Source organism: Notolepis coatsorum, assembly GCF_963971535.1.
Source record: "Notolepis coatsorum genome assembly, chromosome: 17".
NCBI lineage: Eukaryota > Metazoa > Chordata > Actinopteri > Aulopiformes > Paralepididae > Notolepis > Notolepis coatsorum.
Genome location: NC_140181.1, coordinates 44,535,558 through 44,559,453, shown reverse-complemented (window position 1 = coordinate 44,559,453; position 23,896 = coordinate 44,535,558). Strand labels below are relative to the sequence as shown.

The window sequence follows — 23,896 nt, the reverse complement described above, 5'->3', positions numbered from 1 at the left end:
GGAGCTGTAATTAACACAACACTTGAGTTTTTGGATGTGTAATGTGGTGAAGTGCCCCTTTAACTCAATCACGGCCAATCACATAATATTACGTGTTTGCTCGCCAACCGCTGAGCGACAAAAACGTAATATTACGTTTTTAGATCGTTAATTAAATTTTTTTTATTTTAATATCCTATACCGCAATCGACTGGTAGATCGCGGGTTGATTTCAAGTAGACCGCAAGATAATTTTTATATAGCATCGAGTATATGTTGTCACGTCGCGGCTGAGATGAGGCTTGCTTTAGCGCAGAGCTTTCCTCTCATTTCATTATAGACACAGACCAGCGCGGACCTTCAATGACAAGCAATTGTAATTTCATTAGACACAGACCAGCGCAGACCTATGACATGCAATATAATTGATGCGAGCAATGGGCTAACGTCGCAAACTAATCTTGTTGGCCGTTTTCTATATCTCTCCTCCCTCGGTCTCTCTCTGCCTGCACGAGGAGCGGGCTGTGCTGTGCTCTTACACACACACTCACACACACACACACACACACACACACACACACACACACACACACACACACACACACACACACACACACACACACACACACACACACACACACACACACACACACACACACACACACACACACACACACACACACACACGGGTGCTTCAGAACATTTCTCAAGTTGTAGGGTACAGACAGCTCTGCTCTCATCACGGCGGACAGAACGAAACGTTCAAAAGTTTGGGTCTATTTGACTAAAGTCGATGCTGACAACGCTCATTGCCACAAGTGCAACAAGACATTTGCCAGTAATGTATAAGCGCTGGTACTCGTCAATGTGGCCGGCGGGGAGCTAACGTTATTAGCCTGAGCTCCGGTAGTTGAGTCTCTCGAGTAGAGTAATGGCCGACATTCCGGAAGTAAAAAAACGAATAAGAGCTTCCGATTGGTGGTAAGAACAGCAGAGGTGGGTGCAAGCGGTGTGACGTAATTGGCAGAATCAACTGTCAATCAAAATAGTATTGTATGACTCCGACTTCAGCATCATGAGCATTATAAAATAAAACACAACTGTTTGTTTGAACTTTTGCTGTAAAACAGTAAAAAAATGTATTTTCTTTTATCTTACATTTGTTGTTAATTATAAAAAGTCTATAATTCAGACACATTTAAAACATTTCTGCTGCTGTTGCTGCTGAAGAAATAATATGTATTTATATTTATATAGTTATATAAAAGAATAATAAAGCAATGTCGATTCTGTTCTTAATTAATTGTATTTTTTTCTTGCAAAATAATCAAAAAGAACCGAGTACTGAACCGTTAAGCAGTATCGATAAGAGTAGTAGTATCGATAAAATCCTAACGATACCCATCCCTAGTAGAGACTGACATTTAATTCTACTAAAAATAAAAGATAAAGGAGAACTATCAGTGACTGTTGACAGACCTTTTTGTGGAATTGTTTTTTGATTGTATTCCACTTTTGCTTTGGCAATGTAAACATGTTTTCTTTGAATTTAATTGACTGTGTGCTGTCAGTTGCAATGTGACAGCATCATTCCTATTCCCTTTTAATTGTACATATATAATTTTTGTTTTAATTGTATTGTTCCACTTTTGCTTTGGCAATGTAAACATATGTTTTCTATGCCATATAATATTTTCTGTCATGTGCATATTGAATGGGTATTACTAATACTATTACTACTAATACTAGCCGAGAGTAGGTCAAATTTGGGCTGGTAGCTCTCGGCTAGGTGGCAAATTAAAGAGTAGATCTTGGTTCAAAAAAGGTTGGGCACCCCTGTCCTATACACTCTCACAGACCTCGGTGTTACCATTGGAACTAGTGGTCTGCAAGGGCCTTGAAATAAAGCCCGAGCCCTGCCCGAGCCCTTGAACTTCAGGCCCTGCCCGAAAATAAGCCCGACTGTAAATAATATTTTAAGCCCTAGCCCGCGTGAAAACCCGAAAAAATTTATTATTATTATTATTATTATTATTAAAATATAAAAATTTTTGTATTTGTTTTAAATATTCGAAACACGGTTTTATATGAACGTAATAAATAAACAAAACTAAGAAGCATTTACATAGCCTGTTTCGCAATGCCGTCTCTCCCAGTGCTCGCTTATATATAGACTGACTCACACTGTCACACATCAGCCTCGTAAAACGTATTGAAGGCTATAGAATGTTCTTTGACACACGCACACACACACACACACGACACACAATAGCCTACTCAGTCAAACAAACAAACAGAAAACAGAAATCAGATTTAGAGCAGAGCAACGTAATGAAAATCACAACAAAACAAGTAGCAGTCGCGACCCAGCAAATAATAACATCACTCACCAGACGTCAGCAACGCGTTGAACACCGTTAACAAAACCGGCTACATACATCCCAAGAACAAATTAAAACGTTCGCCAACTGGCTATATTCCAACACAACCAATCGAGTTGAACTTGTCCCGAGTTCTCTCTGCGCGCTGCAGTAATTACATCCAAATGTTTCTCTGGCGCAAAAGAGAAAGCGAATCTTAAAACGAAGGTTATCATATAACCCTAGTTATATGAAAAAAAAAAAAAAAAAAAAAGGCGGTGCCCGGGCCCGGCCGAGCCCGAATTATTTATTAAAAAAAAAGCCCTACCCAGCCCGAACCCGCCGGGCCGGGCCGGGCCCCGTCGGGCCTGGGCAAGGTTGCAGTGCACTAATTGGAACTCATTCTTCTGAGACCCTGAGAGTGCGATGTCGGCCGAATCCTGCTAGGTGGCAGTATCGCCTACCCTTTGAAACCTTATTTCACACTGTGTGTTACATCTTATATGATCCGAGCGGAGAATTTGGATTCGGGCAAGTGAAACGGTTCTTTCGAGCAACTTGGAACGCTTGAACACACTTGATGCATATTTTGTGCCATTTCATGTCAGGGACCCGATGGACATCAATACTGGAAATCGCGATCAAACAATTGGAATATTCTTTTTGGAATAGCCCCGATCAAAGGTAAGGACTATCTGACGTCAATTCCACCTTGATCCTGCAATGATTTAATATCGATCTGGCTGATCAGCGTATGTGGTGTTCAAAACAAATGCTGTTACTGGCAATAAAAGCATCAGAAACGACCCCCCCCCTTTCATGCATTCATGATGAAACATAACACAGTTATATTTTGATTTGGAAATAGTAGCGTGTCCAGGGATGAAACGCCAATGCTTTTAGCAGAATTCACATAGCGCCCTATAACTCAGCTTTTCAGGAATTAGCTCGGATCACTCTGAAATGATACAATATTCACCACAGGATAACACGTGAACGTATACAATTTATTCTTTTTTGCATGTTCGACGGAAGATACTGACCATAGTATTGTCTCTATAGCTATAATATAGAATATAGATATAGCTCTACAAACAAGGTGACGCACCCCTATCTTTAAAGCGTTGCCTATCTAGAACGGGATAAGGATAATGGCCGGCGCTGAATGAGTTAAGAGCGATGCACTGCTCTGACATTTGCTGCATGTCTTCCCCACATCTCCTCCCGTTCGCCCTCACCTCTGTCGGTCCTGCGTGACCAATATAAGCTGTAAAAATGCTATAAAATTTTTTAAATAAATATCCTGTTGTATGTCCGTTCTATTTGATTATTTTTAGCCTATTTTTAAACTGAATCAAACCGCCCTTTTTTATTTATAATTATTTTTTTACTGTCTATTCTATTTTTATTGTTTGTATTACTGAATGAAACTGTAAACAGAGAGGCCTATTGGGATGCTAGATCTTAATGTGAAACACTGTGATTTACCTTACCTTGCTACCTCTCTCTTTTCACTGTTGTGAAGCACTTTGAACAGCAATTTCTGTATGAAAAGTGCTATACAAATAAAGTTATTATTATTATTATTATTATTATTATTATTATTATTATTATTATTATTATTATTATTATTATTATTATTATTATTATTATTATTATTATTATTATTATTAGTGTTGTTGTAGTTGTTGTTGTTATTACGTGTGATGTGTTGTTTTGTCTCCCAGTAGTAACTTGAATCCTTCCTGGTTGTTACCTGCAGTGGACCACAATGGGCCCCGTGTCTGGAAAGGTGCTCTGGGTGCGGTTGACCTGCTCCAGGAAGCTGAGTACGCCCCCGGGCTCGTTGGGCACGCCGTGGTCTGGCCAGCTCAGGTACTGGTAGTGCCAGATGTACCTCACATGCTCCCTCTGCAGGTAGAAACACAGTACTGGTCAATAGAGAAAGGTCAGTAGCAGTCACTCACTCAAGAATAGTATTGACCCCTACATGACCTTTGACACATTTTGCTGTGTTTGGAGGATCAAGAAAAGAGGGCGGGGTTTCAGATAAGTCCATTTCAGAGTCAATGAAGGAATTAGACTGGAAAAACCTCAACAGGACCCTCTGTATTTTTGCATATCTTGACAAAAACCTGAACTATTCGAATGTCATCAGTAATTTAACTACATTTTATATACAGTGTTAATCCACACTATACCCTAAAATCCCCAAAAGTGTTTTCTTCTTAGGTTCCTTGAGATAAACATGAGATAAACATTAAAGTGCTAATGGGAGAGGTGTCCCAGCTAGAGCCCTCACTTGGGGGCACTCTTTAAAGCAGTGTTTCTCAATCTCAGGGCCAGGTACTGGGGCTGGACGTAGCTGATAAAAGACGCAGGGCATTTTCAAGATTGGTTTGAATTGGTTTTAATACAAAAAATCTAGTTTTATTTTTTTACAAATCCAACGTGTTTTTTCGTACAATGTCCCGGAAGGTGGAAATATAAGTCCCAGACACCGAAAAAGACGACTGTCTGTCCCTCCCTGAGACCAAAGGGCTTAAGACAAACCAAGCTTCTTTAGAGAAAGCAGTCGAGAAGACAGTTGACCTACTGTATAGGATCAACGTCCTGGTGTCGTCCTGGCTGATCTCCCACAGCCCTCAGGTTAAGATTGTGTTGTGTGGGAGGGGGTTGGATAATCTGCCCTCAGGTCATTGGGTCAGCTGTGATTGAGGACTCAGTGTCAACTCCCTCCCTCCCTCCCTCCCTCCCTCCCTCCCTCCCTCCCTCCCTCCCTCCCTCCCTGTCTCCCTCCCTGTCTCCCTCCCTCCCTGTCTCCCTCCCTTACCCTGTCCACGTGCGTCACCTCCAGCTCTCTCAGGATGTAGTCCTGCGCCGACCTCTCCTCCACGTTCCTCACAACCACCTTCCCAAACTCCTTGGTGGCATTGAGGTCCGGCCAGTAGCGGACACACTTGTTCTGATCCAGACAGGGAGAGTGAGGGGGGGTAAGGAAAGAGAGAGAGAGAGGAGAGTGAGGAGAGTGAGGAGAGAGAGAGAGAGAGAGAGAGAGAGAGAGAGAGAGAGAGAGAGAGAGAGAGAGAGAGAGAGGGTATTAGACAATCTTAACGACCCGGTCCAGCTCATGCAGCATTACGATCAGCTTAACTGTCATACTATCCCCACCAGCCGCCGCCACACCCTCCCCCCATCCCTAACCATTCCTAGTCCTACTTAAAGAATCATAAGGAACGATCTTCCGGTTTACGCTCAGATCAACACAACCACAGTCTGACACTGTTGACCACTAGGAGCTGCTCTCAGTACAACCACAGTCTGACACTGTTGACCACTAGGAGCTGCTCAGTACAACCACAGTCTGACACTGTTGACCACTAGGAGCTGCCCAGTACAACCACAGTCTGACACTGTTGACCACTAGGAGCTGCCCAGTACAACCACAGTCTGACACTGTTGACCACTAGGAGCTGCCCAGTACAACCACAGTCTGACACTGTTGACCACTAGGAGCTGCTCAGTACAACCACAGTCTGACACTGTTGACCACTAGGAGCTGCCCAGTACAACCACAGTCTGACACTGTTGACCACTAGGAGCTGCCCAGTACAACCACAGTCTGACACTGTTGACCACTAGGAGCTGCCCAGTACAACCACAGTCTGACACTGTTGACCACTAGGAGCTGCCCAGTACAACCACAGTCTGACACTGTTGACCACTAGGAGCTGCCCAGTACAACCACAGTCTGACACTGTTGACCACTAGGAGCTGCCTAGTACAACCACAGTCTGACACTGTTGACCACTAGGAGCTGCCCAGTACAACCACAGTCTGACACTGTTGACCACTAGGAGCTGCCCAGTACAACCACAGTCTGACACTGTTGACCACTAGGAGCTGCTCTCAGTACAACCACAGTCTGACACTGTTGACCACTAGGAGCTGCCCAGTACAACCACAGTCTGACACTGTTGACCACTAGGAGCTGCCCAGTACAACCACAGTCTGACACTGTTGACCACTAGGCACTTCAGCGGTTGGTATTGAGGGAGGGGCGAGTTATTCCTTCACTCCCCAACCCAGACGTGTCCCGCCTGTCCTAGGGTCACCAGTCTGATTCTTTTTCTTTTATCCACTTTTTCTCCTCCTATTTTTCTTGTATTTTCCTCCCATCCCAATTTTGTCATTATGCCAATTCCCCCCTCCCCTTCCTGGTCGTTGTGTGCCCCCCACTGGTCGGTCTAGGGAGCCCTGAAGTCTATCACATGCTTCCTCCGATACATAGGAGACAGCCTCTTTTCACCTGGCAGCGAGGACTCTCATTGGGTGAGTGTAACGCGTGGGAGGTCACACTACCTTCACCATTTCCCTCCCTCGCTGTGCAGGCGCCCTGACCGACCTGTAGGAGTCGCTGTTTACAACAATCAGATTACCACCCACCGGCTTCCCTCCCGCTGACACTGCCAATTGTGTCAGTATGACGACTGGCCAAGCCGGAGGCACCGCTGACAGCCGGATTTGATACCAGTGTCTCTGCGGTGGTAGACAGACACTTAGTCCAATGCGCTACCTGGCCGCCCTCCAGTCTGCTTCTCTAACCTTTAGGCCACCGCTGCCTCATGAATAAACCTTACAAGATAGTTATTTTTCTTTCTTTCAAGTTTACACAGTTGAAGACAGTGACGCATATTCATTTTCTTTGGAAAAATTACTTTACAGTTGAGTATTAAATCCTATCTCGGAGGCACCCTACAGCGAGAGCCTGCCCGTCCTCTCTCCTATCTCGGAGGCACCCTACAGCGAGAGCCTGCCCGTCCTCTCTCCTATCTCGGAGGCACCCTACAGCGAGAGCCTGCCCGTCCTCTCTCCTATCTCGGAGGCACCCTACAGCGAGAGCCTACCCGTCCTCTCTCCATCTCCTTGGTTGTCATGACAATGACGTGTGTGTTTTCCTGGTACACCATCTTCCAGAAGTCGTTGACGGTGTTCTGAAGGCAGCCCTGGGTGGCGATGAAGACTTTGCCCTCATCAACATGGGGGCCCTCTTCATGCGCACTCTGCGGGTCAAACATGTTGACACTCAATACAAACCCTTGAATAAAATCTCCTGAAAATCATCTGACAGGACAATCTGAAATGTCAGCACTGAGCTACTGTAATACTGTACGCCTGGAGCACTTTGAACTCGGAGGATCAATGTTTAAATGAACATTTGAAACAAGGCTGGGAGATAACCAGGCTTTAGTTCCAAAATTGCACCAGGGTAATTTTGGAGTGCCTCAAACATAATTACATCAGATCAAATGTCTCTCTTGTGCTTAAACTAATGATTATTTAAAACAAAACAGCCTGCTTCTCCCCATTATGCACAGTCAGCTATCATGAAAGAGTTTGTCGTCGTGTGCACTCTGCCTACAGTTCCCTCTCCGAGGTACAGTAGCTGACAAGTACGTGACCGGGGACTTACTCTGATGTAATTGGCGTTGATGTAGTCGGAGCCAGGCACGTCTGGGTCAGACTCCCTGATCTCTACACGTGTGGTGTCGACTGAAAACACACACACACACACACACACACACACGCACGCACGCACGCACGCACGCACACACACACACACACACACACACACACACACACACACACACACACACACACACACACCACACACACACACACACACAAACACACACAAACAAAGACAGACTATCATGATGAATGGTCTTTTTAACGATTGTTGTCATCCTATGTCTGTTTTCATCACCTGTAAAGAAAACGATAGGTTATGTAGATAACCTAGTTATATTAGTATAGGCTAAGCTCCCGCTCTGAGCCTTACGAGATACTCCATATCGCCTGTGATACCTAATGTATCTCCCACGAACAAAAACACATGCACCCCACCTGTATGGGGCCCCGCCCCTTATGGTGGTACCACCCATATAATCATGACTCTGGTCATGACACACCCTTCCTCGCCAAAAACCCGTCCCAGGAAAAGATCCCTCAAGAGGGAACTCAGGGCGCGCAGAGCGGGAGCTTAGCCTATACTAATATAACTAGGTTATCTACATAACCTATCGTTATATTTCGTATGGCATCGCTCCCGCTCTGAGCCTTACGAGATAATGGGGAAGAGCGGGTGCGAGACCCGACAGATGTACCCCCTGAGGACCCGTAAGCCCACATCAAGGGGTGCGGGGAGCCCTGTCACCCCATCCTTCCTAACGAAGGGGGGGCGCAGTCAACTCCACCTGAATGCGAACAAGAGGGAGCCAGAACCCCTTGAACACACCGTACAGGCGGAACCACGTGTGACTCAACACACTGCGGCCCATACCCATACACTCCCGCTACCCGACCAAAGGACGGGAAGCAGGAAAGGCCACAGACCCCAGAACCGCCTGGGAGACAGAACCCCCGGTCATGTCCATGAGGTAAAACCTTACAAAGGGGCCCGGTGAGGACCATGAAGCTGCAGCACAGATGTCCTCCACCGAGGCCCCACCCAGGAGAGCGGCAGAGGCAGCCACCCCACGAGTGGAGTGCGCCCTGACGCCCCCAGGGGGATCCTGCCCAGCCAACGTGTAGCAGAGGGCAATACCCTCGCACAACCAATGGGACAGGCGCTGCTTCGACAGTGCCTTACCAGCACGAGCCCCACCGTAACAGACAAAAAGCTGATCGGTAACCCTGAAGTCCTGAGTACGGCTGAGGTAAAACCCCAAAGCACGGACTGGACATGACAGGTGAAGGCCCGCATCTAACTCACTAGTGTGAGGAGGAGGACGAAAAGCCTGAACCACAATATCCCGGGAGCGGAAGGAACTCCGGATATTCTTAGGCACGAAAGCAGGATTAGGTCGCAGAGTGGCACCGCAATCGGTCCGAAAAGACAGGCACTCTGGACGTACCGAGAGAGCACAGAGCTCACCCACGCGTTTAGCGGAAGTGACAGCCAGTAGGAACGCGGTCTTGAAAGACAGCTGTCCCAACGGCGCCTGCTCGAGCGGCTCAAACGGGGCCAAGGACAACCGACCGAGGACCAATTGAAGATCCCAAGTCGGAGCCAAGGAGCGTTGCACCGGCTTAACGCGTCGAGCGCCAAGCAGGAAACGCTTCACAAGAGGGTGGCTGAACAAGACATTCCCCTCAAATCCCTCATGATAGGAGGATATAGCTGCTGCATATACCCTCACTGTCGAAGCCGACAGACTATCAAGGAGAGACTGGAGATAACCCAGAACAGCATCCAGGGGGCAGGAGACTGGGTCCCAGCCCCCCCCCTTACACCATTCTTGGAACGCACGCCACCTGCCCGCGTAAACCGCGACAGTGGAGGGAGCATGCGCACACCGGATGGTATCAACCACAGCGGGATCCATCCTCTCCAGACTCACCCTCCCACCAGCCACACCACCAGGCGTTGACCCAACACCGGAGGCTGGACAAGCACTCCGTTGTGCTGCGAGAGGGCCGTCGCTGACCACGGAATGACCCAAGGAGGAGCGACCAGAAGCTGGATTAAGACCGGGAACCACACTGACGTGCCCCGGTCCGGCGCGACCAGGATCACCGTCCTGCGCTCCCTCCGTATCCGCTCCAACAGCTGACTCAACAGCTGTACAGGAGGGAAGGCGTACAGAAGACCGGGCGGCCATGGAAAGGTCGAGAAGGCATCCACCCCCAAGGGGGGATGATCCGCTCGACTGAGCGAGAACCACAAGGGGCACTTGTGAGAACGTCGGCACGCAAACAGATCTACCGAGGCCTCCCCGAACCGATCCCAGATCTGTCTGACTATGTCGGGGCGGAGTTCCCACTCGTCGTGACGAGGACCGCCCCGAGACATTATATCCGCCGCCACATTTTCCGTACCAGGAACGTGGAGCGCCCGCAGACTGCGCAGCCTGCGGGATGCCCATAGCAACAGTTCGCGCGCCACCCGGAGCAGGCGGGCGGAACGAGTCCCACCCTGCCTGTTGATATACGCCGCCGCCGTCACATTGTCTGTCCTGATCAAAACATGCTGGCCTACCACCAGGTGGCCGAGCCGTTTGAGGACCAGGAGGACCGCCTTCAACTCCAACACATTGATATGCAGGACAGCTGGGTCGGCATGACCCGTCCAGCTGCCCCCCACTGCGTGGGTCCGAAACGCCCCTCCCCAACCTGTGAGAGAGGCGTCGGTGAAAACCGTGACGTGGGAGCCTCTGCTGCCCATGGGGACCCCAGCGGAGAGGATACCCAGCCTCCCCCAGTGGGCGAGATCCCCCCATATCGACAAAGGAACCGTCAACCGTCTCCCTTTGCCCCACACCGGATCTATTCTCAAAGAGAGAAACCACCTCTGTATCCGCCTCATAAAGAGGAGGCCAAGAGGAACCACCGCGTGGGCCGCCGACATAAGGCCCAGCAGACGCATCACCTGCAGCGCCGTAACCGTCCCTCCCAGACGGAAACCCCCGAGCGCGTGACGGAGATCCCCCCGACGCTGCTCCGAGAGGGTCGCAAGCATGGGCTTCGACCTCAATGTCAAGCCCAAGTACTCCACCTGTTGACTGGGAAGAGGGGTACTCTTCTTCCAATTCACAGCAAAACCCAGGCTGGTGAGGAATTCCACCACCAGTCGAGTATGAGACCTGGCAACCTCCTCTGAACGGCTGAGGAGCAGAATGTCGTCGAGATAGAACAAAACTCGTATCCCCCGACGACGTAAAGGCCCCAGAGCAGCCGCCACGCACTTGGTGAATGTGCGGGGAGCCAGAGAATAACCGAACGGCATTCTGTGGTACTCGTACGCCACGCCCTGAAACAGGAACCGTAGGAACTTCCTGTGAGGAGGGAAAATGGGTATGTGAAAATACGCATCCTTCAGGTCTATGGAGGTGAACCAGTCCCCCCTCCTGACAGCAAGCAGAAGGAGTCGGACGGTCAACATCCTGAATGGTCTCACTACAATCAACCGATTGAACATGGACAGATTCAGTATAGGTCTGACCCCCCCAGTTTTCTTGGGCACCAGAAAATAACGGGAGTAGACGCCTGACATTGCGTCCTCTCTCGGGACCACAACGACGGCCTGCTTCGCCAACAGAGATCGAATCTCGGCGGCCAGGGCTGTCACCGCGCCCGACCCTGACAACAGGGTCGGCACCAAACCTGAGAACGGAGGATGGGGCCGCGCAAACTGCAAAACCAGCCCCGCCTCTAACGTTCTCCTCATCCACCGATTCAAGGGACATTCCCGTCGCCATATGTGAATATAATCCCACAGCGCCCCCGCCGTCAACTGACGCTGGGCCGCAAGGAACAGCAGATAATTGGCCCGGTCCCCCCCGTCGTGCAAAGCACCCAAGGGGGGACCCCGACAGAAAGGGCCGGTTTGATACGGGAGGAGCGGTCATCAAACTTGTGGACACACACTCACCCCCTGAACACCCCTCCAGCACACGCTGAGGAGCCGTTCCGCAGCCAGACACGCAAGGCCTGAGGACCCCATGGGCTCCTACACGCCGAAGCCCTGCAGTGATATTACTACCACTCAAATCACGCCAGCCTCTCCTTTGCAGACCACTGCCGGTTTGACGGGAGTGGGAGGCAACAGCGCGATACCCCGCCTGGCGAGGGCGAAGCCGGGGTAACCCCTGCTGAGCATTCAACAGAAGAGGCACCGAGTCCCCCTGCTGACCACTGAAGCTAGTGGCAGCTGCAACACCAGGTTCCACCCACCCACAACCTGCGGTGTAGGAACCACGCGACGACGGAACATTCTCACGGACAGACCCAGGCTCAGCCATCAACTGGGTGTCAGCCCCTGTCTCCATGAGAAGTGAAGAATGGGGCCGCATACGCTTCAAAGAAGGTTCGCGGCCCGCAGCCAAAGGAGAACGCTCAAAGCCCCGCTTCTGGGGATACCAGAAAGGGGACCGAACGGGGAGCGGGCTGCTTGCGGCAAAATGACGACGGGGTGGTTTACCAACCCCGAAATCACCAAAAATGGCCGATCCCTCGGCCGCCAAGACTGTCGGCCTTGCGAAACCCTGTCGATTCTCCAACCAGGGCACCACTGGCGGGGGAAACATGGCCGCCTGTCGAGGATCTCGCCACAGTCGTTGACGAGACCGTGCTCCCACCCCTGGCTGCACAGCGTGAGGCGGTGTAGGACCCGAATCAAAAACCGCCTGCGCCTCCACAGAACGCCCAAAAAGACTATCTGTGGAAAAAGGAGTCGTGAGGAGAGAAAACCTATCCTCTTCCCCAAGAGGAGACTGCTCCAACCAAAGATGCCTAACAACCAAAGTCGATAGCATCCGAATCCTCCCCGCAGTTATAGCTTGCGACTGAGTCAAGATCTCTATAACACCACAAACATGAATCACGTTCATAGTGTCGGTTGGACTCAAAGACCTACAACCCGACGCCATCTTGGATAGGAAAGTAGCCAGCTGAGCCACAACACTGGCCGCCGCTAAATGCCATCCTGCAGCAGTATACCACTCATCCGTCCATACTGCCACCCTCCGAGCCGACATGCTATCAAGCAACGGCCGGGCGGAACGTCGTTCATCCCCGCCTGGGCACAACAAAGAAGCTACCTGGCTACTTAGCCAAGGTACCCCCGGGCTGCACCCCGTCGTCAGCCCCTTCACCCGCAAAAAAGGTAAATAGAGCTCAGCGAACCCCCCCACACCCACCACCGACTGACCTTCATCAATGAAGGTGGCAAGAGGAGGGAAAAGCGGAATCCCGCGGCGGGGATTATTAGACATTCCAGCGTCAACATCAGTGTTAGCAGAAGAAGCAGCAGTAGCATTAGCATTAGCAGTAGCAGTAGCATTAGCGTCAACAGCATGTTCCAGGATCGCCAAGACATCGCCCACTACAGTGGAACGATCGCCAAGCCGCCCCGGCCCTGGTGCCGAAACATACTCCACAGCACGACCAACACCGACACCGACGCCTACCGACACAGACCTCACCTTTGTACAAGCCGACCCGATAGCCAAACCTTGCACGCTGCTCCTCGGTCCGTCGCCGTCAGCCGAGGAACCACCAGCACAGGTCTGCGTCGTCGAAACAAGCTCCGGAGAATCCAGGGAAACACAATCCTCCGGTAAGCCCTCAACATTATTAATCTTCCTTAATCTTTTCATTCCGCTAGCTCGCATAGTGCATAGCATCCAGTGCGCTGGGACGAAAATAGAGGAAGGGTGTGTCATGACCAGAGTCATGATTATATGGGTGGTACCACCATAAGGGGCGGGGCCCCATACAGGTGGGGTGCATGTGTTTTTGTTCGTGGGAGATACATTAGGTATCACAGGCGATATGGAGTATCTCGTAAGGCTCAGAGCGGGAGCGATGCCATACGAAATATAACCACAGTTAAAAAAAAACTAAACAAGTTAACAACCCTGACATGCAACGTAATCTGAAATTCTGTAATTATATTATAGTGTGTTGTTTTTTTCTCTCCCCCACAGGAAGTGGTGCAGACGCAGGAAGCGGCGGCGACAGGTTCACTCACAGGGGAGGATGTTCTTGTATCTGTTTTTGCTCTTGTTCTCCGCCCGCTGGCCTTCTTTCCTGGGATACAGCAGCTTGCACTCCTGCTGCTGGAGAACCTGGAGGACGGAAGAAAAGAAACAAGGTGGGGGAGGGGAGAGAGAGAGAGAGAGAGAGAGAGAGAGAGAGAGAGAGAGAGAGAGAGAGAGAGAGAGAGAGAGAGAGAGAGAGAGAGAGAGAGAGAAGAGAGGAGACGAAGAAGGTGGCAGAAAGAAAAGAAAATGTGAAAGAAAGCCTCGGCTTCGAGTCCACTTCCACGTCGTTGTTGACTAAAGAAAACAAGCAGATTAATTGCAGACTTTCTTGCGGTGTAATTAGCCTCATCTACGGTAGGGGTCACTGTGGAGTGACACAGAGATCTCAGTGCAATACTGCGGAGGGGGGGGGGGGTGTTGTTATAGTAAATTACGTGTTGTTATACAGACAATACTATGAGAAAAGAGGGAGACACTGGTTTATTTTCCTCAAGGTGTAACCAAAAACAACCACTCGTTGTACATATACAGCCAAGTGAAGGTGAGTGGTAATGATACGATATTAATATTGTTAGCAACAGAACTGACTGTGAATCAAACATTATGTTTTGTCACCGTTTCAATTATAATTGTAATGAGAAGAGGGGAACTGTAATACAATATAAGTAAGCAGCAAAGTGACCTCACCTATAGTTTAACAAACAATAAAATAATTAATTTGTTATTTACATATAAGGTTATTTATTTAACCTTTATTTAACCAGAAAATCCTCATTGAGATATAGAAAGAATTTTTTTTTAACAGGGTTGCAGACAGACAACATAGAACAACTACAGACACTAAAATGTACAGATCACAAGGCTGAAATATAAAAATCACAAAACATCGGGGAGCTCCAGTAGCTCACCACGTACCGCGAGTGCTATTTCAGCGCCGTGGACAACCGCGCTCGCGCGGATCTGGGGCTGAGCGCGTTCGAATCCCGGACGGCAGCCGTGCCTTTCCCAGAGTGTCTACCCCCCCATCTGAACCCTTTCAGCCTGCTTCTGTCGGTCGAACTTGACCAAGTATGAATGAGAAGAAAAAGCGATAAACGCTAAAAGAACCAGGTGACTGGTCAAAGTTTAAAAAAAAGAAAAATCACAAAACATCATCTAGTCCAAGGTTATACATCAGTTTAGTCAAAACAACAGATGTACTTGTCTCCAGTTCATTCAGAATGGATCTAAATGCACCCAATGAGACCAGCTCCACAAGATTTAAACCATTCTGCAGTAGAAGTAGAGGGAGCAGAGTACATAAAAGCCCATTTTCCTAGTTCAGTACAGGCTTCGGGAACTGATAGCAAGAATAAATCCTGAGAATGCAGACAGTAACTTCGAACAGTTTTCTGCATGATATAGTTGCATAGCTAGGATGGAAACAAACCAAGAACCGCCTTATAAATAAAAGTATGCCAGTGATTAAGTCTGTGAGTGGACAGAGCAGGCCATCCAACCCCAGCATACAGTAAGCAATGATGAGTAAGGGCTTTACGATTTGTGATGAATCTCAATGCTCTATGATGAACAGCATCGAGACACTGTGACGATGCCTGCATATTGTGTCAGATATCACCCCCCCTCTCATGGATATGTGAAGGACAGGAGATATTATTGCCACGGAAGGAGTAGAAACAATTAGGTAGCTGATTAGTACTGATAACACACCTGTGCATCATTAGTTCACCCAGAGTTAGTCAGAGGTAAGTTGAGTGGAGGTGAGGTTGGAGAGAGAGACATAGAGAGAGAGATTGAGATATTCGGAGTTGTGTAAGGTGAGAGGTAGTGAGAGGAGAGGTGAAGGCGAGAAGGTGTTCATTGTGTACTGGACCCTAGACTGGCTGAGAAACCCCCTTGTGTACTGACCTTGGACCGGACAACTACTCTGAGTATTGAACAATCCCTTTTTGTGTACGAGAGCCTGTTTTGTGTTTTTGACTGTATTACGACCATTCTCTTTGCCTATCGAACTGAATTCTGCCCTTATTCAATAAATATTCTTATTGATTGATATTGCACTTGTGTGGACATTTGAATTTGTTTGTTTTGGAACCGTGGCGAGTTTGAACCCCACCAGGCTCGTCACATTTGATGGAGGATGCGCGCAGCGTTCTTTGGTTTTAAAACAAGCAGTCTTCAAACAAAAACACAGGGGCAATGGCGAGTCCAGTTGATGTTAAGGCATTGTTCCAGGAATGGGCTCAGTACAGCGAGTCGCAACAATGGGTGGAGCAGAAACGTCATGAGGAGATTCTGAGCGAGACTCGGGCAACGGCGGAGAAATGGAGACAGGAAGCGCTCGTTTCATTCCACCGTGCAGAGGCCCACAGTGAGGAGAGGCAGATGAACAATGTTAACCCCGGACGGTTTCTGGTCAAGCTAAACAGCGAGGACAACATTGAGAGTTACCTGTCGGCGTTCGAACGCACTGCTGAACGTGAGAGCTGGCCACCGGAACAGTGGGTTAGCTTGTTAGCACCATTTCTATCCAGTATAGCCCAGACGGCATATCATGACACCGCCCAGCTGGAGGATAAAACATATGCATTTCTGACCCCCACACCCCTCTTCAGACAACCTATAATGTATGACAGAAGAACGTGTTTCAACTGCGGCGAGGAGGGCCATATTTCCAGAGACTGTCCATATAGGAATGATGTGTCGATGCCCTCTGCAGCTGAACCACACCTGTCCTGACCGTGTGCACTTGCTTGTTGTGCAAGTGCCTGTTGGGCGGAGGACACAAACGTATCCACTCTCACTCCAGTAAGAGCTAATAATCGTGATGCAACCGCATTGTTAGACTCAGGGAGCTTGGTGACACTGGTAAAACCAGAGTTAGTGGATGGTCCCCTCCTGGAAAAAACAGTGGGAGTGTACATGGGGGAGACTACACAATATTCGACCGCCACCATCGAACTAACCTCCACATGGGGGAAATGTACGACGACCGTGGGGGTAGTCGAAAACATCCCAGTAGCAGTATTAATCGGAACTGACTGTGCCTTGTTCCGACCACTGTGGGAGAATTTGGCGGCCGAAAGACGCTGTCCCCCCAGAACAGTGTCCACCACTGCGCCGACCAGAGCCCGGACACGAAGGACCCGGATGTGCAGTCTACACGAGGTGGACCCCCAGGCTTCTACCGACCCCCTGCCAGAGGAGGACTCCGGCCCGGTCAGCAAGGACAACGACGAGGGGTAGCCCACATCTGGCCCAGCAGAGGACAATGGGCCACCGGTCAACAGCGGAGGAGAGGAGTCATCGCTCCATGACAAGGCCGAACCTGTCTGGGGTGATCTGTTCCCCGGCAACCCGAATTATGACACGCCACCCTTACCACCACAACTGACGGGACGATTCGGCACCACCCAGCTGGAGGATGAGAACCTGGCCCCAGCACTACGCCAGATAGCCGTGATAGATGGTAAGAAGATGGATGGGATGGGTCTCATCTCCAGGGGGGATGAGTCGGCCTATAGGAGGGAGATCGAGAGGCTGCAGAGCTGGTGCAGCTGCAACAACCTGGAGCTCAATGCTCTAAAGACAGTGGAGATGGTAGTGGACTTCAGGAGGAAAGCAGCCCTGCCCCCTCCCATCATACTGGGAGGCACTCAGGTGGCCTCCGTGGAGTCATGCCGATTCCTTGGCATGACCATCTCCCGGGATTTGAAGTGGGAGCTCAACATCACGGGCCTGCTCAAAAAGGCGCAGGGGAGGATGTTCTTCCTCCGGCAGTTGAAGAAATACAAACTGCCGAGGACCATGATGGCCCAATTCTACACGGCCATCATTGAGTCCATCCTCACCCACTCCATCATCTCCTGGTTCCCCGCTGCAGCGGCAAAAGATCTCGCCAAGCTGCACGACTCCAGGGCGCTGAAGAGGGCAAGGAAGATCATGGCCGACCCCTCCCACCCCGGTCACAGCCTCTTCACCCTGCTCCCCTCTGGGAGAAGGCTGAGGATCCCAAAGGCTGTGAAAGCTCGTCACAGACTGAGCTTCTTCCCCTCAGCTGCCAGGCTGATCAATGCCTCAGGCCCCCCCCACCCCCCTCCCCCCCAAGTGACACTGGCACAATGACACTGACTGCACTGCACTAGTCCTTACTGGAACTCTGCACTAAATATATATATATATTTATTTAATTGATTAATCCCCCACTGCACTGTTTTTTGTCCTGTGTCTGTGTTGGTGTTTGCCGTTTATTGTGAAAAAAATAAAGGAAAAAATGCATAAACTCTAACGCTGCAACAATTACCAATGTGTTTTTACACAAATGGCTTAATAAAGGAATCTGAATCTGAATCTGAATCTGAATTAATGTTTCCACATTTTGCAATAAAGAACACCTTATTATACCAGGTGGTAAAAAGGGGGAGTCTATTGTAGAGCTGTTGTTGGTTCCCCGGCCACATATAAGTACGGTGCTACGCCTAGCCCACTCACACTTGCTGAGGGGCTCACTTGGAGGTCGAGAACACCCTAGATCGGATTAAGTCCAGATTTTCCTGGCCGGGGGTGAAAAGAGCGGTGGAGGACTATTGTCGATCTTGCCCCGAGTCCCACTGTGCGTAACCCCTTGATCTCCCTGCCTATCATCTCTGTTCCCTTCAGCAGGATTGGGATGGACCTTGTGGGGCCCCTACCCTGCAGCGCCAGGGGCCATCAGTACATCCTGGTGATCATGGACTATGCCACCCGGTACCCGAGGCCATCCCTCTCCGCACCATGGCCTCAAAAGGTTTCGCCAGGGAGCTCATGTTACTAATTACAAGGGTGGGAATCCCGGATGAAATTCGGACAGACCAAGGCACACCATTTATGTCCAAAATAATGAAGGATTTAGCGGGACTACTGAAAATCACCCATCTGCGTACGTCTGTGTATCATCCCCAAACTGATGGGTTAGTTGAACGGTTTAACCGTACCCTCAAAAGTATGCAAAAAAAAGTTATGGAAGCTGACGGGAGGAACTGGGACCAGCTTCTCCCGTACATGATGTTCTCTATCAGGGAGGTTCCCCAGGCCTCCACAGGTTTCTCCCCCTTTGAACATTTGTACGGGAGAATACCTGGAGGAATGCTGGATATAGCCAAAGGCTCTGTACTCATTCACCCCACCACAGATACCAGGCCAGACCCAACCGCTGGAAGTACCCATGGGAGACCAACTCAGCGTACCCCAGAAGAACGACCTAAGGGGGCTAGTGGAACACCATCGGGATGTGTTCTCCATGGAACCAGGGAGAACCGACGTAATCCACCACCACATCCCTACTGTCATAGGGAAGAAGGAGAAACTACGCCCCTACCGCCTCCCGGAGGCCAGAAGAGAAGCAGTGAGAAAAGAAGTGCAAGACATGTTGCAGGCAGGGGTTATTGTGGAGTCCAATAGTGGATGGTGTAGCCCCATCGTCCTAGTCCCTAAACCAGACGGAACCCCAAGGTTCTGTAATGACTTCCGGCAGTTAAACGCCATCTCTAAGTTCGACGCCTACCCTATGCCAAGAGTAGACAAACTTATTGAACGGCTAGGTAAAGCAAGGTATATCAAATCAAATCAAATCAAATCAAATGTATTTGTAAGGCCCGACAACACACGCTAATGTCCCCATGGGCCGGACACGTCTTCTTTAACACAATGGGGACCGGCCACGTATTATACGGGTTTCGGTGCCATGCGTTGTGGACCAGAGGCACGTATATAGCCGTGGCAAGTTGTTATTGTTTTATTCCATTTTAATAACCGGGTCAAGATCCCCGACCGGCTCTGCAGATCTACCCTCGTCTGTGGAATCGATAACATGCAATACCGGCCAGATCCTCTTAGGGGCGCCATCGCTCCACTGCAGTATGCCATGTGAGCAAATGTTAAACTTTTTTTTTCTTCCAATGGAGAATCATTGTAGCCTGATCCTGAACCAGCACATTTAGCAGATTTCACCATGGAATAATGGGATTTATCATCAGCCAATGGACATCTACCAGATGCCGATCGATAACGGGGAAATGCCCAGGGCAGGGGAGGAAACTAACTTTTTGGCTTACCAGCCAACTGGCGAGTATCTGATTTTTTTTACCAGCCAAACAGATTTTTTACCAGACAAAAAAAATCGCTAATTGTGATAATTACTTCTTTGTACGTCTTCGTCTAAATTGATTTTCAATCATAGTAAATTAATCACACTGTCTCTACTCTTTACATCATTAAATCACATATTAACATGAAAGAGGGAACTATTCTGGACTGGGTTGGGCTGAACTGGGCAGTGAAAGATGCTGGGTTGGGCTGGTCTAGGTTATACTGAATGATGAATTGAAAATGAATTGAAAATGGTGGACCCTGATGTAAACAAGACGAAAGTCCTTCTCTGGTCTGCATCCCCTTAACAATTGTGTGTATTGAGCTGTACTGTATTGTACCCATTCTGCAATCTGTTAATAAAGTTTTCAATCAATCAATCAATCAATACTGGGTTGGGCTGGTTTAGGTTGGACTGAGTTGGGCAGTGAAAGAACCAAGCATTTCACTGTAATGTAATAGCTAAATAAAACAACTTGAACTTGACTTGTTACATTTGCACTCTGGTTGTATGCCAGATGCGAGCCACGTTAGCAAGCAGTGTTGCTAGATAATAATGTAGCTTCACCGCAAGCCATGCTAGCAAAGCTCTAAGTTCATTTTGGTTAAATTAAAACGAGAAACCATTTCAGAAGTGTTTATAATTGCATTGATGTGCTGTATGTTAAGAACATGGTCTATATATATTTCGGTTGCGGAGAGTTTACTATAGAATGTGTGAAATGTTTCCATGTGCTATGGCACTATAGCCCACTTTAGCATAAGTCAAATGGGATGTTCCCACATGCTGTAACATTGTAGCCTACTTTAGCATAGTCAAAAGTAGCCTACTGTAATTGATTATTTATTTCTAAAGCAATGAAAGATGATAAATAGCTTTTATTTTCTGCATGGCCTGTTATGCAGGCCAGGTTTTCTACCCCCCGTTTTCTAACCCCGGGAAGAGTTCCCAGGAGTTCGACGATCGACCACCGCTCATCACGTGTGCGCACGCGGGAGGAGACAGTGTGTCGGACCGACACAAGATGGCGAGCCTCACCCAAGAACCTCAGATATAGCCCAGATCAGACATCAGTTACTGCATACAAACTGCCTGGACTGTTGCCTCAACAATCGGGTAGGATTGTGAATTGCCTTTCTCACTCCCAGTGAGGAAGTTGATCAGGAATTAACAAACTAATTGAACTTGAATCACAACGACTTCCAAAGACCTTCATATCCTTTTCTATGATACGAATTGATTGAACTTAAATCACAAGGACTTCCAAGGGCCTTTGTACCCTTTGCACCTTTGTATTTTGTATTTTGATTGATGCACATTGTAGGAGAGTTAAAGGGTCAATTCACCCAATAAGATACTTGAATCTCACTGATGTTTCTCCTGTAAAGAAGGAGAGTTAAAGGGTCAATTCACCCAATAAGATACTTGAATCTCACTGATGTTTCTCCTGTAAAGAAGGAGAGTTAAAGGGTCAATTCACCCAATAAGATACTTGAATCTCACTGATGTTTCTTCTGTAAAGAAGGAGAGTTTAAAGGGTCATTTCACCTAATAAGGTACTTGCATCCCTGTATATTGAAATATTTCCATTGGTACTTTGCTTGGTATTACACCTGCAAAGGAAGAGTTTAAAGGGTCATTTCACCTAATAAGGTACTTGCATCCCTGTATATTGAAAGATTTCTATTGGTACTTTGCTTGGTATTACACCTGCAAAGGAAGAGTTTAAAGAGTCATTTCACCTAAAAGGTTTCAAGTTTCAAGTTTCTTTAATAGTTGTCATACAGAAGTACAGAATACTTTTATACAAAATGCTTCTTACTGTTACGCTCCAGAGACTGTGCAAGACAAGATAAGTATGAAATAAAATAACATAGTATAGCATGTAAATTAGAAGTAAAAAAAAAAATAAGGTCACAGTGTTCAGTATAGACATATGTACAATGTTCGATGCAGAATAGACGTACCTGAGTTACCATATAATATACAATACTGTGCAGTGTACTAATACAATACTATATAGTGCAAGGCAGAAATGGGATGAGGTGCAATTTAGGTACAATTTACAGTGGGTGTACGAGTTGTAGTGCAAATCCTTTATCAATAAATATAAAGTGTGTTTGTGTGGTTTAAGTGAGTGTGTGCGTGTGGGTGTGTGTGCTGTGTGCATTTGATGGTTGTTGCATAGTGTTTATTGTTCGTTTAGCAGCCTGATGGCCTGGGGATAGAAGCTTCTTCTGAGTCTTTCTGTGCTCGCCTTAAGACTCCGGTATCGCTTGCCTGACCGCAGCAGTTCAAAGAGGCAGTTGTTCGGGTGGCTCGAGTCCTTAATAATTCTCTTAGCCTTCCCCCTGCACCGCTTGTTGTAAATGTTCTGGAGGGTGGGAAGCCCCCCTCCAATTGTGCGTTCGGCTGAACGTGTCACTCTTTGTAGTCTGCTACGGTCTTGTGCAGTGCTATTCCCAAACCAGGAGGTGATGTTGCCAGTCAGGATGCTCTCTATTGTACATGAGTAGAAGTTCCTAAGGATCTTCTGACTGACTTGGAACTTCCTTAGGCGCCTGAGGAAGTAGAGGCGTTGTCGTGCCTTCTTCACAACACTGTCAATGTGTGTGGTCCATGTCAAGTCCTCGGATATGTGGGCTCCGAGGTACTTGAAACTGTTCACTCTCTCAACCGGTGCCCCGTCGATGCTGAGGGGGCTGTAGTCCTTGACCCCCGACCTCCCCCCGTCCTTGACCCCCGACCTCCCCCCGTCCTTGCATTCCCTGCACACTTAAATGTTTAAATTGATATGTTTAAATACTTACCTACTAACTGAAAGTGATAAACTAATATAAAGTTTACTGAAAATGATAAACTAATATAAGGTTTACTTAAAATGATAAACTAATATAAAGTTTACTGATCTGCACCTGCAGAAGAAAGATAATGAGTTAACTCATGAAAAGGATACATCTAATGTCCAACCTTAAATCTAGCTTTTAGCTAATGATTATCATCAGAGACGTCTGAGCCAAATGTGCTGATTCAATCAACCTAGAACTTGATATCGAACTAACCTTCCTGAAAGAAAGAGTGGTTAATGAAATGACCTAAAAGGGATACTTCACTTTACCTTACTTACTCGTTGTACGTTGTCGTCTTGCTAGCGCTGCTGTTAAACTTGAATAAAATACCGGTCACTGTTATAACCTTGTCTCTGGTCTACTACTCCTTTTACTGTGTATATTACGCCTCCCTCGAGCCTATAACTGGTCCGTGGCGTCAAGCTTTTACTGTTAGTGACACAAGTGCTACATTTGCATACGAGGTGGTCCGTGAAAGTTCTTGATAACAATCTAGTGGTCCGCATAAACAAAAAGTTTGGGAACTACTGAGTTAGAGTGTTGTGTTCATTCATAGCTAAAGACAGTAGAGGTTGAGTACTTTATTATCTAAAGATGGTAAGTTAGAGTATTGTGTTAATTCGTAGTTAAAGACAATAGAGGTACTTTCTGGTGATGTATCACATTCACACTCCCAAGTGATTTGGATTGATTTTACAACTGCAAATACACAGACTGTCCGGAAAAATTTCTGAACGGACTTATATGGTTCTTTGGTGCAAGGGTTAATTTAATAAATGATAATAACTAGTGAGGTGAGGGGCGGCTAGGTGGTGTAGTGGGCAAGGCGCTCGCCATCAACGCTGGAGACGCTGGGTTCGAGTCCAGCTCTCGGCGTTGCTATCAGCTTGGCTGGTCATTCATACTAACACAATTGGCAGTGTTAGGGGTGGGAAAGCTGATGGGTGGGTCCTGGGCATTGTGGACAGCGACCCCTACAGTTCGGTCGGGCGCCTGCACAGCGAGGGTAGGATCTGGAGGGAGGTAGTGTGACCT

The 23,896-nt window shown here is 48.2% G+C and overlaps 1 protein-coding gene across 2 annotated transcripts in view; it reads right to left on the bottom strand.

Moving 5' to 3' along the window:
* The window catches only part of ptpn11b (protein tyrosine phosphatase non-receptor type 11b), a 206,636-nt gene that overhangs the window by 47,349 nt on the left and 135,391 nt on the right, over window positions 1-23,896 (bottom strand). For both annotated transcript variants that reach the window (XM_084332718.1, XM_084332719.1), the window contains exons 7-11: window positions 13,873-13,969; window positions 7,813-7,892; window positions 7,247-7,402; window positions 5,173-5,304; window positions 4,096-4,250 (exon numbers count right to left, since the gene is read on the bottom strand). In XM_084332718.1, the coding sequence (XP_084188844.1) occupies window positions 4,096-4,250; window positions 5,173-5,304; window positions 7,247-7,402; window positions 7,813-7,892; window positions 13,873-13,969 (620 nt within the window). The remainder of the gene's footprint in view (window positions 1-4,095; window positions 4,251-5,172; window positions 5,305-7,246; window positions 7,403-7,812; window positions 7,893-13,872; window positions 13,970-23,896) is intronic.